At 35.9% G+C, this 15,451-nt stretch overlaps 1 protein-coding gene across 4 annotated transcripts in view; it reads left to right on the top strand.

Annotated features, from left to right (window-relative positions):
• Window positions 1–15,451, top strand: part of IFT81 (intraflagellar transport 81) — an 86,410-nt gene that overhangs the window by 33,667 nt on the left and 37,292 nt on the right. The window contains exon 12 of one of the 4 annotated variants that reach the window (XM_032603593.1): window positions 766–886. The exons of the other annotated variants lie outside the window; for them this stretch is intronic. Within the exon in view, the coding sequence (XP_032459484.1) occupies window positions 766–780 (15 nt within the window). The 3' untranslated portion in view covers window positions 781–886. Of the gene's footprint in view, window positions 1–765; window positions 887–15,451 lie in introns of those variants that run through there. 4 annotated transcript variants of the gene reach the window in all.

Raw genomic sequence — 15,451 nt, 5'->3', positions numbered from 1 at the left:
AGGGGACGCGGGTTCGTGCCCCGGTCCGGGAAGATCCCACATGCCGCAGAGCGGCTAGGCCCGTGAGCCATGGCCGCTGGGCCTGCGTGTCCAGGGCCTGTGCGTCTGGAGCCTGTGTTCCGCAACGGGAGAGGCCACAACAGTGAGAGGCCCGCGTACCGCAAAAAAAGTCAAAATAAAATAAATAAAATAAAAACAAAAATATATCCTTGGTGCTGGTTGCACAAGTTGCTGGTGCTGTGAATGCATTTAATGCCACAGAACTGTACACTTAAAAATAGTTAAAATGGTAAGTTTTACATTAAGTATATTTAACTACAATAAAACACACATACAACATATGCTAATTCATCCTCTCAAAAAGCCTATGAGGTAAATATTATCTCCATTTTATTATTGAGGAAATAGGCTTAGAGAAATTTAAGTAACTTGCCTGAAGTCACACAGTGAGTTGCAGAGCAAGGATTTGAATCCAAATCTGAATGCCTCAGCAGCTGTGCTCCTAAGTGAATGCTGAGCTATTCTTCAAGACACTATTAGAATGAGTTAATTTTAAGATTCATATTTGACTCTAAATAGGACCACATTGTAGACAGTCATTAACTGGAAACAAAAGCTTGCTAGAAACTTCATTCCTTGATTATCCATATGTAGATATTTGATTAATCTTTTCTTGGAAAAATTTAGGAATGTGACTGTGTAAGGATAAATGTAACAAATACTATACATATAGTAATTTATATTCTTTTGTCATTTTCTCTTTAGAGGTGTGCATTTTGAAGTACATTTTGATGCTTCCTACTGCCATTAAAGTCAATATTCCAGATGTTACATTTTGTCTAAGAATTTTAGCTCTTCTGATTGCAGATGACAAGTGCTACGGGCATTTGTTCTTACTAGACTTTTTCATTTGTGTTCCCTTGATTTTTCTTATTAAAAAAGATGAAGAGTCTAAAAATACTTCTTGCTTTTCTTATACTTTGGTTATCACTTTAACACTGTATTTTCATTGTATTGCCTTGTAGTCAATATACAGGAATAAGCACAGCAAAATCTTATTCTGCCAGACTTCTGACATAGGTAGGAATTTCTCAAACAGTTGAAATTATCTTCTTAGTAATGGAGATTTTCTTGCCGGTCTAGTCTATCTTGATTTCTTTCTCTTCAAACAAGTGTTTGGTAGGTGATAAAAAGGTTAAGTTTAGAGACTACAGTTTCTGACATAACTGAAAATTTATGATAATATCTAACTCTCCTTTATATCATGAAGTTTTCTATATTGGATTTAAATACATAATAAAGTATAAGTCTCATGGAATTGATATTCTCAAAGAATTTTGACTGCCTTCATCTCTGAGAGGAATCACCCCAAAATGCTATGGAACTTTGATCCTGACCTATTTATTATTCTTATCAATAACTGAGATTAATAATAATAAGTAATGTTTATTATGTAATTACAACATGCCAGATACCATAATAGGTTTATTAGGTACATTATCTCATTTATTTCATTGAGGTATATGAGATAGATATGATTATTATTACTAGTTTTTACAAATAAGGAAACTACGGCACACAGAGGACTTATGCTAACTTATCCAAGGTCACATTGCTAGTAATTAGTGGTACCATGATGTGAATTGCAGTAGTCTGGCTCCAGAACCCTTAATAATTTTCACGTGACGTGACAGGAAGCTAGAAGGAATAGTCAATCTGAGATGATAGAATTGTGATTCAAAATCATCTTGGTAGTTAAAAACATTGTGCTTAAGCAAACAAAATGTCATTAATGGGATTATAAATAATAATGTCATAGAATCTGAGTTTTATCTGCTGCTCAAAAATCATCCAATAATAATGCAGCTTTAAAAAACAAAATGTTGGGAATTCCCTGGCGGTCCAGTGGTTAGGACTCGACGCTCTCACTGCTGGGGCGCAGGGTTCAATCCCTGGTCGGGGAACTAAAATCCCATAAGCTGCGTGGCTTGGCCAAAAAAAAAATTTTTTTTTAATTATACTCTATTAATAAAAATATAATATCCCATTTACGTGAAATTATGCCTGGAATATTATTTTACATTTTTGGCTTCATGTTTTAAGAAAGACATAGTCAAGCCAGAGTCTAGATGAAGGTGACTAAAACAAATGAAAGTCTGGAAACATTCACAGAAAGAATTAATTATGAATTAGCTGAGAACAAAACCCTAAAGAAAGACATAATAGAACTGCATTTTAATATCACAAGGATTATGGAAAGGATGGTGTGCAGAAAAGAGTTAACATAGCAAGCCTGAAACTGCTATTCTTAGAAAAACTTGCTTGCAGGATTGGCCCTTGGCTGGCATCTGGGAGCTTGGATTTAGAATTCCCACCATTCCTTGATAAGAATGGCTCACGTGCCTAAACTGTATGTACAGAGTGTGGTTTATGTTGAACACCTGCTTTCCTTCTTGGAGTCTGGAATTTTGGTATGGGCTAGGCAGAGTATGCCTACGTGACCAGCCCCTAGTAAAAACCCTGGGCGCTGAGTCTCTAATGAGCTTCCCTGGTTGGCAGTTGTAACACGTATTGTTACAACTCGCTGTTGGAGGAATTAAGGGAGAAGACTCTTGGAAGCTTGCCCCTGGTTTCCTCCTGACTTCACCCCATGTGCCTTTTCCTTTTGCTGGTTTTGCTTTGTACCTTTTCACTGTAATAAAACATAGCCAAGAATATGACTTTATGCTGAGTCCTGTGAGTTCTCCTAGCAAATCATTGAACCTGGGGATGGTCTTGGGGACCCCTGATACAGATGGATTAGTATTATTATTGTTTTTGGATGGAATGTTCTTTCTGGATCTATTAAATTCATCTGGTCTAATGTGTCATTAAGGCCAGTGTTTTCATATTGATTTTCTGTCTAGATGAACTGTCTATTGATGTAGGTGGGTATTAAAGTCCCCTATTGTTATCGTGGTACTGTCAGTTTCTCCCTTTATGTTTGTTAATATTAGCTTTGTGTATTTAGGTGCTCCTATCTTGAATGTGTCTATGATTGTTATATCTCCTTGTTGGATTGATCCCTTTACTATTATGTAATGTCCTTCTTCATCTCTTGCTGTAGTCTTTGTTTTAAAATCTATTGTGTCTGATATTAATATTACTACCTCAGCTTACTTTTTGTTTCCATTTGCATGGAATACCTTTTTCCATCCCCAAATCAAACTGAATTCAACAATACATTAAAAGAATCACACACCATGATCAAGTAGGATTTATTCCAGGGTATAAAAAATAATAATAATAAAATAAAATAGAATAATATTTTAAAAATCAGATTATACAAGTAATATCTGAATACATTTTCATGGTCTGAAAAGCAAACAATACACATAAAACAAAAGTCCCTATTGATTACCTCCTATCCCCATTCCCAGTCCCTTAGACCCTTTTCCAAAGAGAAACCCCTGCCACCAGTTTTGTAAACCCTTTCAGTCCTTTCTCTGGAGATAGATACAGATATAGATAATACCGTTTTGTGAGTTTTAAAAAATATGAATGGTATTATACTGTGTGTATTGTGCAACTTGCTTTTAATAACACGTCTTAGAGATTTTTCCATGTCAGTAAATGAAGAGGCTATTCTCTAGAGGTTAAGAGGATCAGCTCTGAAGCCAGAACACCTATGTGCAGATCTCACCTCTGCCACCTATTAGATGTTCAACCTAACAGTTAATTGCAGCAGTTACCTAACTGCTCTGTGCCTCAGTTTCCTTATCTATAAAGTGGAGATAATAACAGTACTCACCTCATATGGTGGTTGTGAGGGCTAAATGAGTTAATACAACTTAGCAGTATACAACAGTGGCTGGCTTATAGGAAGCACTTCATAAATGCTACCTACAGTTATAATAATAATTATTATCATGTACTTTAAAAATTTTAATTGCTACATTGTGTTCTATAGAATGTATGTACAATTTCTTTATTCCATCCAAGGGCATACAAGAGCATCTGTTTCCTCTGTTATTTAAAACAGTACTTGATCCTCAGTCCTTTAATTTTTTATCATTCTGACAGTATTTCATTTTAATTTTCGTTTTTCTTGATTAAGATTGAACATCTGTCCACATACATGTTTGGTCACTTATATTTCTTCTGTCGTTTGCCCTTTTATTGTCTGTCTTCATTTTTTTCTAATGGATTGAATATATTTTCTTTTTATAAATTTTTTTTGTGGTACAAGTCACATAATATAAAACATACTATTTTAACCATATTTAACTGTACAGTTCAGTAGCACAAAGTACGCTCACATTTTTGTACTAATTGAATGTTTTTCCTTATCTGTTTCTCATATTTTTACCTATATTCTGGATTAATCTGGGTAATTGTTTTCTTCTAGTCTGTCATTTGTCTCTTAGCTTTGTATACGCTGTGTTTTGTCACACAGAGGGTTTTCTTCCCTGTTTTTTCCAAACAGCCTTATTGAGATATAATTAACATACAATAAACTGCATATATTTAAAGTACAAGTTGTTTCTGATGTTCCATGCTATGATAACTGGGGGCTACTGTATTACATGGCAAATTTATGTTTCTGGTTAGGTATTTAAAAATAACTTTATACAATAAAATAAACAATTATGGTTAGGAGGAAGACTTATATATAAATAATTTTTCCTTATCAACTGAAGTACCAAGACATTTTAAATATTATCAATTTTCTAATGAAAAATTATGTATCTAGATTAGATTATACAGTTCTATTCAGGTTTTCTACACATTTACCAAGTGTCTTTTACATGACAACTATTAAGTAAATGGTGGTGAGAAAGAGATATGGTCCTGCCATCACAGAGCTTAATGGTTTCTTAGGGGAGTCAGAAATCTAACAAGTGATCTTAAGTGAGCTGTATGTTAGAACACACATTAATGGAGTGGTATGGGAATACATTTCAGGGTTATGGGGTGTGAGCTGGGAAAACAGTAACATGGTATGATTCGTGGGAGACATGCTACTTCAGCTCTTTCTGTTATCTTAAAATCATACTGATCACAGCAACCTTTTATTGACAACTCAGAGTCATAATTATGAACATTAACTATTATACTATGCTATAACACTGTTTTTCTATCTCCTCTCACACTGAATCCTGCATAAAGCAAGATATTTCTATGTAAACATTTTTATAACACTTCAAATTATGGAAAACTAAGGTCACTTAATATTAAAATTCTGTCCCAAAATATGAAGCTATCATAGCGTGGAACAACAGCAACAATTTGTACTTTAAATACATGCAGTTTATTGTATGTTAATTATATCTCAATAAATCTGGGGGAAAAAGGGAAGAAAACCCTCTGTGTGACAAAACACAGCACATGGTAAATATGATTTTTACCCATTCATAGGCAACAATCTGAGCCTGATGATTTTGCCTCACTTATGGAAGAACAAAGAATAGAAGCTCTACTTCTTGTAGTAGTGCTGCATAGCTACTGGTCTTTACCGTTTTCATCACCTTGGTACCTCTGAATCTCTGCATTAATTATTTGAAAAGCAAAACAAAAAATTAGCCCCAATGATGTCGTGCTAGTACCCTTCTCAGAACTGTGATTGAAATGAATGCATGCCTTTTGAGTCTGAAGTTTTTTATAGCAACAAATGAACCTTTGGTTAATGTTCCATTGTCGTTTCATGCATTGAAAGGTCACTCCTGGTTTATGGTGTACGGGTTTAGAGTTCGTTATGTTTTCTTCCCAAACCTTACAAGAAGCTCAGCTGTTTTGCAGTTAATGGCTACTTTTTTTTTTTTTTTTTTTCAGTACGCGGGCCTCTCATGGTTGTGGCCTCTCCCGTTGCGGAGCACAAGCTCCGGACGCGCAGGCTCAGCGACCATGGCTCACTGGCCTAGCCGCTCTGTGGCATGTGGGATCTTCCCAGACCAGGGCACGAACCCGCGTCCCCTGCATCGGCAGGCGGACTCTCAACCACTGCGCCACCTGGGAAGCCCAATGGCTACTTTTAAAATGTGCTTGATCAAATAATATGAATAAGCAGCTTAGGAAAGAGCCAACCAATTCATTCTACAGCTACTGACAGAAATCCTAGAGCTAAATTGCAAAGATTATGAAATCTTCTTTAAATACTTCAAAGAGAAGCACAATGAAGATAAGGGGATCCTGGCAAGATTAGCTGCAGCTGTCAGATTCTGAAAAATTAGAAATCAAATTTTGACACTTGTAATTGAATCATCCACCCTTCTAAGTGAGCCCAGGCAAACCTGTGATATTTTTAGAGCCTTTCAAATCACATTACACTCTTTAGAGTTCATAGCAGGACCTAAGGCCCCTAAAATTTCCCAGGAGATGGAACAAAACAGAATCAAATAAATTTGGCCCAATTCACTGTAATAGAAGTAGGGTATTATATGTGCAGTTTAGGTAATCCCACAATGTTAACCCAAAACGTGAAAACTTTTCATAGAAATTTTTTTTTGAGAGTTAACTGCTTGGACAGCAGTTGAAAACCCCATTAGAGATATAGTAACAGCTGTGTGGTGGTGATTTGATTTATAACAGAAGCAGGGAGACCTTGGATGGTATGATTACCTGTGTTTCCCAGATGGATGTTCCTGTACCACAAGTTTCTATTAAGACAGATTTCTACTAGCATATATCATATTGCTTATTATAGACTCTCTCAAGAGAATCAGCAGTTAACTATCCACTACCATATGTGGGTAATTGCATTGTTTATGCTTGGCTTGGTGAGATTTTCTAATTTAAAGTTGAAAACATAGTACTAACAGGTTGGAAAAAGGTTTGAGTAGTATTTGTATGTCTATATATATTGCACTTGTTATGATGGGTGATTTGAAAAGACTAACATTTTAGCAGAAAACAAAAGTTGCTTTAAAACATTTTTTCATGCCTTAAAACAAATAGCAACTCTGAGATGAGACTTCAGGGAGTCCAAATGATTTATGACATGAAGCATGACTTAAAAGATGGCCTTTTCAGGTTTTCTGCAAGTCTGAATTCAGACAAAATAGGAACACTGACAAATGGGCAAAAAAAATTATGACCATTTGGGCATATTCGTTCTACTCTTGAACAGTTGGTGTTATCCATTCCATACCTAACTCTCTTGGGCCTATTTCTGTAGCTTTATGTGCTTAAAAATCATTTGATGAAATACCTGACAAAGATGTGATTTAGTTAATAAGTGGAAAATAGCATGAATAGTGGACTAACAGGATTTGAGGACAGAAGTATTCATTCTATTCCAGTTTTTCTAACTTTCTGAACTTTGATGAGTTGTATTAATTTCTCTATAGGTTTCTTCCCTGTAAAAGGGGGGATAGTATTTTTAAAAAATGGTTCTTTGTGGTTCTGGACAATATAAAGTACTTATTGTATAAAATCTTCACAGCTAATTACTGTGAAAGTAGTTTCACACCAGATATTGAGTTGGAAATTTGCAACAGGAGCAGAGATTCTTGTTTCCACATAAATATCCAGAATGATGTCTGGAATCCAGTAATACTTTTGAGTTCCAGATAAGCTTGAAAAGCATTTGTAAATGGTTACATACTTAGGGAAATAAGCTGCCTTGTCCTTTTGAAAAGCTTGCCTAGATCATTACTATTAAAGGTTCTAAAACATATTAAATGGGTAAAGGAGAAAGAAGATCTGTCAAATACCATTTTGATCACAGGAGCTGAGTCTGTAAAATTGGTTCTGAAGTCAGAAGCTAGCATTATTAAAACATTAATCTTACTGATCTCAGCATCTAAAATGGTGGCTGCTCTTTCATAAATGACAAATTTAGATTACAAATGTGTATTGGACCAAATGATTAGTAATAACTGCTATAGTGGGCCTTCCTGCACAATGGCAATCTTTATAGTTCACTTTCATGACAAATTTGCTTGATTGGCCTGCTATAGTGCACTATTGAAAACTTTTTCCTTAATATTCCAAGGATTTATTGCTTATCTCCTATGCCAGAGTTCCTTTAAAATATTTTTTTAACTTAAATATTTAAGAAATAAATCTCAAAGAATTCACTCATAACCCTACCTGCCCAACACAACAGCTATTTTTATTTCTTCATTCTCTCCCAATCTTGGTTCATAAACATACATACAAACATTTTACATAGTTGTACTCAGAGTATGTAGATTTGTAGTTTCTTGCAGTAGTGATTGTTCTGTTTTAGTTCTAAAGAGCATTGTGTCACACCTAGACCTTTACTCTTCTGTTTGTTCTAATTACTTGACATTTCCTTGTTTCTTAGTATTTAGAAGGAACAGTAAATTATCTCATTTTCTAGGTACTTTTTAACTGTGTTCAAACAAAATGACAGATATTATTAATCATTATCCATTATTCAATTTTTATAGAACTTTAGTACGTTTTATAGATCTTATTTAAAAACCTCCCCAAGGTCACTTTAAGTGGTGGGGTCAGGATTTGAAATCATGTTTCTCTGACAACACAGCCCGTTGGTCTCAACAACTCTCTGAACTGCTTCTGTGACCCTGTTGTACTGCTCCTAGGACCTTTAATGATTAATTTATAAATTTGTGAATTTTTGCTCAGATAAGTTATTACACAGAATTATGAGTAAATTTAATTTTTAATATCCTAAGTCTGTTCAAAATAAAATCTATCGGGCTTCTCTGGTGGCGCAGTGGTTGAGAGTCCACCTGCTGATGCAGGGGACACGGGTTCGTGCCCCGGTCTGGGAAGATCCCACATGCCGTGGAGCGGCTGGGCCCGTGAGCCATGGCCGCTGAGCCTGCGCATCCGGAGCCTGTGCTCCGCAACAGGAGAGGCCACAACAGTGAGAGGCCCGCGTACCGCAAAAAAAATAAATAAATAAAATCTATCAGCTGTTAGGTTTTTGTTGGTGATGGGCTTTTTTGGGGTGGATTGTTCTTTTAATCATAATTGTTTAGACTAATACAAATATGTAGTTTAAAAAGTAAAATGGGGGGCTTCCCTGGTGGCGCAGTGGTTAAGAATCTGCCTGCCAATGCAGGGGACACGGGTTCGAGCCCTGGTCCTGGAAGATCCCACATGCCGTGGAGCAACTAAGCCCCTGCACCACAACTACTGAGCCTGCACTCTAGAGCCCGCAAGCCACAACTACTGAGCCCACGCACCACAACCACTGAAGCCCGCGCGCCTAGAGCCCGTGCTCTGCAACAAGAGAAGCCACAGCAATGAGAAGCCCATGCATTGCGAGGAAGAGTATCCCCCGCTTGCTGCAACTAGAGAAACCCCGTGCGCAGCAACGAAGACCCAACGCAGCCAAAAATAAATAAATAAAATAAATAAATTTATGGAAAAAAAAAGTAAAACGGTATCAATATTCTTATGTATGTCTCCCAGTGACTATGAGCAAGGGTTTTTCCAGGGTAGTGTTCCGTTTCTTACCTTTTTTCACAATATGACACTTAAAGAAAATGGTTATTGTTTAGCATACTGAGGTAAAAGGATAAGGCTGCTTATAGCTGAGGATGACTGGCTTTGGAGTTCTTTATAATATCTTGCACATCTTGGCACACCCATAATATTTGTGCCACATGAGTATACTGGAGCATACCCCATTCAGGATGAACTGCCCTGGAACAGTGCTTCTCAAAGTGTGGTCTGAAGACCACTGTTAAGTCTACAAACTGTTAAGTTACTAATCCCCAACCATATAAATTAAGAGGAAGCGTTTAGAAACGTTTATAGTAATTTGATATTGTATAGACATTTTTGTTATTTTATAAAAGTATCCAGTCCACAAATGGTTAGAAATTTTAAAAAACTGGTCCATCACCATAGCTAAGTGTGAGAAACCCTGCTGTTTGTGGGAGTGGAGTTGATGGGGAATGGGGTGAACACAGGTCAACTTTAGTAGGTATGCCAAGTTGTCTTCCAATCTATTGTCCTAAATTATGTATCCCTCACTCTCAGTGGTGTATAGGTGTGCTATTTCCTCCACATCTTCAACAACACTTAGTATTGAAGGACTTTTTAATTTTGCTAATTGGGTGGGTATTACAATGGTATCTTATTGTGGTTTTAATTTGCATTACTAATTTGATTACAGATAAGGTCAAACGTCTTTTAATATGCTTATGGGCCATTTTGGATTTTCTTTTCTATGAAGTGACTATTCAAGTATTTTATCCATTTTTCTGTTGGATTATTTGCCTTTCTCTCATTGATTTGTAGGTTTAATTTATGTATTTTTAGATACAAATTCTTTATTGGATTAATGTGTTGTAAATATATTCTCCCAACTTGTGACTTATATTCTTAATATCTTAATATATATTTTGATGAACAAAAGTTCTCAATTTTAGCAAAGTCAAGTTTATCAACATCTGTTTACAGTTTGTGCTTTTTTTGTGTTTTATTTAATAAATCCTTTACTATCTCAATAATCATAGTAATATTTTCCTATATTCTAGATTTTTCATTCTGTCTTTCACATATAAGTCTGTAATCCAGTTGGAATTGATTTTTATGCGTTATGAAGTAAGGGGTCCAATGATTGAATATTCTATTCTTTTTTTAAATTGAAGTATAGTTGTTAGTCTCAGTGTTAGTTTCAGTTGTACAGCAAAGTGATTCAGTTATGTATATATTTTTCAGATTCTTTTCCATTATAGGTTATTACAAGATATTAAATACATTTCCCTGTGCTATACAGTAAATCCATGTTATCTATTTTATATATAGTGGTGTGTACCTGTTAATTCCATAGTCCTAATTTACCATGCCTCCTTCCCCTTCAGTAATCATAAGTTTGTTTTCTGTGTCTACAAGTCTGTTTCTGTTTTGTAAATGAGTTCATTTGTATCATATTTTAGATTCCACATGTAAGTGATATCATATGATATTTGTCTTTCTCTGTCTGACTTACTTCACTTAGTATGATAATCTCTAGGTCCATCCATGTTGCTGCAAATGGTAGTATTTCATTCTTTGGTATTCATAGTATTTCATTCTATGGCTGAGTAATATTCCATCATGTATATATACCACATCTTCTTTATCCATTAATCTGTTGATGGATGCTTAGGTTGCGTCCATGTCTTGGCTATTGTAAATACTGCTGCTATGAACAGTGGGGTGCATGTGTCTTTTAGTTAAATTTTATTTATTTATTTTTGGCTGCATTGGGTCTTCGTTGCTGTGTGTGGGCCCCCTCTAGCTGCAGTGAGCGGAGGAGCTACTCTTCGTTGCGGTGTGTGGGCCTCTCACTGCGGTGGCCTCTCCTGTTGCAGAGCACGGGCTCTAGGTGCACGGGCTCAGCAGTTGTGGCTTGTGGGCTCTAGAGCACAGGCTCAGTAGTTGTGGCACACAGGCCTAGCTGCCCCGTGGCATGTGGGATCCTCCCGGACCAGGGCTTGAACCTGTGTCCCCTGCACTGGCAGGCTGACCCTCAACCACTGAGCCACCAGGGAAGCCGCATGTGTCTTTTTGAATCAGAGTTTCCTCTGGATATATACCCAGGAGTGGGATTGCTGGATCATATGGTAACTCTATTTTTAGTTTTTTATGGAACCTCCATACTGTTCTCCATAGTGGCTGCACCAATTTACATTCCCACCAACAGTGTAGGAGGGTTCCCTTTTCTCCACACCCTCTCCAGCATTTATTATTTGTAGACTTTTTGATGATGGCCATTCTAACTGGTGTGAGGTGATACCTCATTGTAGTTTTGATTTGCATTTCTCTAATTAGCGATATTGAGCATCTTTTCATGTGCCTGTTGGCCATCTGTATGTCTTCCTTAGAGAAATGTCTATTTAGGTCTTCTCCCCATTTTGTGATTGGATTTTTGTGTTTTTTAATATTGAGCTGTATGAGCTGTTTGTATATTTTAGAAATTAAGCCCTTGTCAGCTGCATCATTTGCAGATATTTTCTCCCATTCCATAGGTTGTCTTTTCATTTTGTTTATGGTTTCTTTTGCTGTGCAAAAGCTTATAAGTTTGATTAGGTCCCATTTGTTTCTTTTACTTATTTTACCTTGAGAGACTGAGCTAAGAAAACATTGCTACAGTTTACGTCAGCGAATGTTTTGCCTATGTTCTCTTCTAGAAGTTTTACGGTGTCATGTCTTATATTTAAGTCTTTAAGCCATTTTGAGTTTATTTTTGTGTATGGGGTGAAGGCTGGGGTAATACAGCTCTCCAGCTTTCCCAACACCACTTCCTGAAGAGATTGTCCCTTCTCCATTGTATATTCTTGCCTCCTTTGTTAAAGATTAATTGACCATAGGTGTGTGAATTTATTTCTGGACTCTCTGTTCTACTGATCCATATGTCTTTTTTTGTGCCAATACCATGCTGTTTTGATTACTGTAGCTTTGTAGTATTGTCTGTAGTCTGGGAGGGTTATGCCTCCAGTTTAGTTCTTTTTCCTTAGGATTGCTTTGGCAATTCTGGATCCTTTGTAGTTCCACATAAATTTTAGGATTATTTGTTCTAGTTCTGTGAAGCATGTCATGGGTAATTTAATAGGGATCGCATTGAATCCATAGGTTGCTTTGGGTAGTATGGCCATTTTAACAATATTGATTCTTGCAATCCAAGAGCTTGGGTTACCTTTCTGATTTTTGGAATCATCTTCAGTTTCCTTTTTCAATGTTTTATAGTTTTCAGCATATAGGTCTTTCACCTCCTTATTCCTAGGTTTTTTTTTTTTTTTTTGGATGTGATTTAATTTTATTTTCTTATTTATTTTATTTATTTGGCCATACCACATGGCTTGTAGGATCTTAGTTCCCTGACCTGGGATTGAACCTGGCCCCTTGGCAGTGAAAGTGTGGAGTCCTAACCACTGGACTGCCAGGGAATTCCCTTGACATGATTTTAAACAGAATTTTTTTTTTTACTTTCTCTTTCTGATATTTCATTGTTAGTGTAAAGAAATACAACAGATTTCTGTATATTAATCTTGTATTCTGCTACCTTGCTGAATTCACTGGTGAGTTCTAATAATTTTTGTGTGAAGTCTTTAGGGTTTTCTATGTAGAGTATCATGTCACCTACATATAATGACAATTTTACCTCCTCCCTTCCAATTTGGATACCTTTTATTTCTTTTTCTTGTCTGATTGCTGTGGCTAAGACTTCTAATACTATGTTGAATAAAAGTGGTGAGCGTGAGCATACTTGTTCCAGAATTTAGTGGGAAGTCTTTCAGCTTCTGGGTGTGGGTTTGTCATAAATGGGTTTATTATGTTGAGATATGTCCCCTTCTATTTTGGTGAGAATTTTTTATCATGAATGGATATTGAATTTTATCAGATGCTTTTTCTACATCTATTTAGATGATCATGTGGTTTTTGTCTTTTCTTTTGTTGATGTGGTGTATCACATTGATTGATTTGCATATGTTGAACCATCCTTGCATCCCTGGAATGAATCAAACTTGATCATGGTGTATGATCCTTTTTACGTGTTGTAGGATTTGGTTTGCTAATGAGTATTCTATTCTTTTTCCTCAGATTTATCATGCCAGCAATGTACATAAACAAAATCCCTTTGAGATCATTAATAAAGCGTTCCTAAGACCCAAAAGTTTGAAAATCACTATTACAGATCCACAAGAAAGGCTCCAATTAAAAAATGAGCCAAAGACAGGCATATCATTTTTTAAAATCCACACAAATGCACAATTAACATGGCAAAAAGTGAAGTTCCCTAATAAAGAAATGCAAACAAAATATAAGATACTATTCTGCTTATTAAATTGACAATTATAAACAGTACTATAAATAGCCTTTGAAGGGCAGTTTGGCAGAAGGTATCAAAACCCAATAAAAATTAAAAAAATAAAACTAAGTTAAAGGTAAAAAAAAAAATTTCCTTCTGACCATTTTTGGGAGTATGGCCTATAGAAATTATTAAGAATGTGTCTCAAGATTTAGCTTCAATATTTTTATCATGGTTTTTTTTAAATAATCTGAAAGTTCAAAAATAACCTAAAATCCAAATGATAGTTAGAAAAAACTTCCAATGGAAGAAAATCATGGATAATGCATTTTTTTCCCTCTAATTCCTCTAATTCAGTCTAAGGTAATGGAACCCTTAGAGTGCTTTGATGGCCACCTATTGCTTAATTTTATGGAACTGTCATTAATCTGACCCTGAGTCCCTTTCCCCTAGGTAGTTTGTCCAGTGAATGCCAAATAATAACCAATCAGCATAGAGCACATTGAGTAATCGGTAGGTTTGTTCTTTCACCAAAAACATTTATAGCTTTTAGCTTTTAAAAATAGTTCCAGAGCACAGCAAGATAGAGAAGGGGAAGACTGGCCTAGATAATACAGAGGATAGCAGATGAACAGGATTGATTTCATTTTGGGCACTTTGCCCAGGACACTTTTAATAGAACATATAGTTAGTCTGGGGATTCTGAATCGGTGGTTATGTCAGGCTTACACATTTATTCTTTAAAAGGAAAAATTGCAAGTAATTAGATTCTAGGTACATTGGTATGACTAAATTTTTTAAACTGTTTCTGTAATACAGCCGTTGATAATTTGCTTTTTGTGGGCTGGATTCCTTAATATTAAAACTAACTCAGTCATGAATAGAAAAATATTTTGAACTTCCTTCCTCTAAAACACAATGTGTTCCTCATTTCTTTCAAAGTTTAAGTCAAGTTTAAAAAAGATGTCTAGGGCTTCCCTGGTGGCGCAGTGGTTGAGAGTCTGCCTGCCGATGCAGGGGACATGGGTTTGTGCCCCGGCCCGGGAAGATCCCACATGCCGTGGAGCAGCTGGGCCCGTGAGCCATGGCCGCTGAGCCTGCGCGTCCGGAGCCTGTGCTCCGCAACGGGAGAGGCCACGACAGTGAGAGGCCCACGTACCGCAAAAAAAAAAAAAAATATGTCTAAACTAGGAATTAGAGGGTTATTTTTATGTGAAGAATTTTTAATCTTACTATTTTTAAGGACTTTGTATATTCAGGAATCAATCAAGTCTTTAAGAAAAAAACCCTAAATTTTAGAAATGTTCTCCTTCCTATTTTGCTACCTTACAATTTATAATTACTGACCTTAGATTTAGCCTTTAAAATTAGGAGGTAAAATACCGTATGATAATAGAACTTGCATTGGGATAGTGGCTTTGAGTGAATTTTTTCCGTTTTCTAAAATTTCAGTAATACATTCATTACTTTTATTATTTATAAAATTATTTATAACCCCCCCAATTATCCTTGTAAAGAATTGGGCATTTAAAAGGCTAAGATTATCAAAGAATTTTCTCATATTAGGTAATATGGAGGCTTACTTTTGTTTTGAAGTGATGAGTTTAAGTATAGTAAGCCAGATTCTTACTATGGACATTTTAAAAATAATGTAGTTAATAAAAGGTTGGAGCAGAAAAAAATACTTTATGTAGTAAAAATTCTTAGTACTAATGGTACATAAGAGAAAGTGAT

Source organism: Phocoena sinus, chromosome 14 (genome assembly GCF_008692025.1).
Source record: "Phocoena sinus isolate mPhoSin1 chromosome 14, mPhoSin1.pri, whole genome shotgun sequence".
NCBI classification, from domain to species: Eukaryota; Metazoa; Chordata; class Mammalia; order Artiodactyla; family Phocoenidae; genus Phocoena; species Phocoena sinus.
This window is presented reverse-complemented; position numbering and strand designations above follow the sequence as displayed.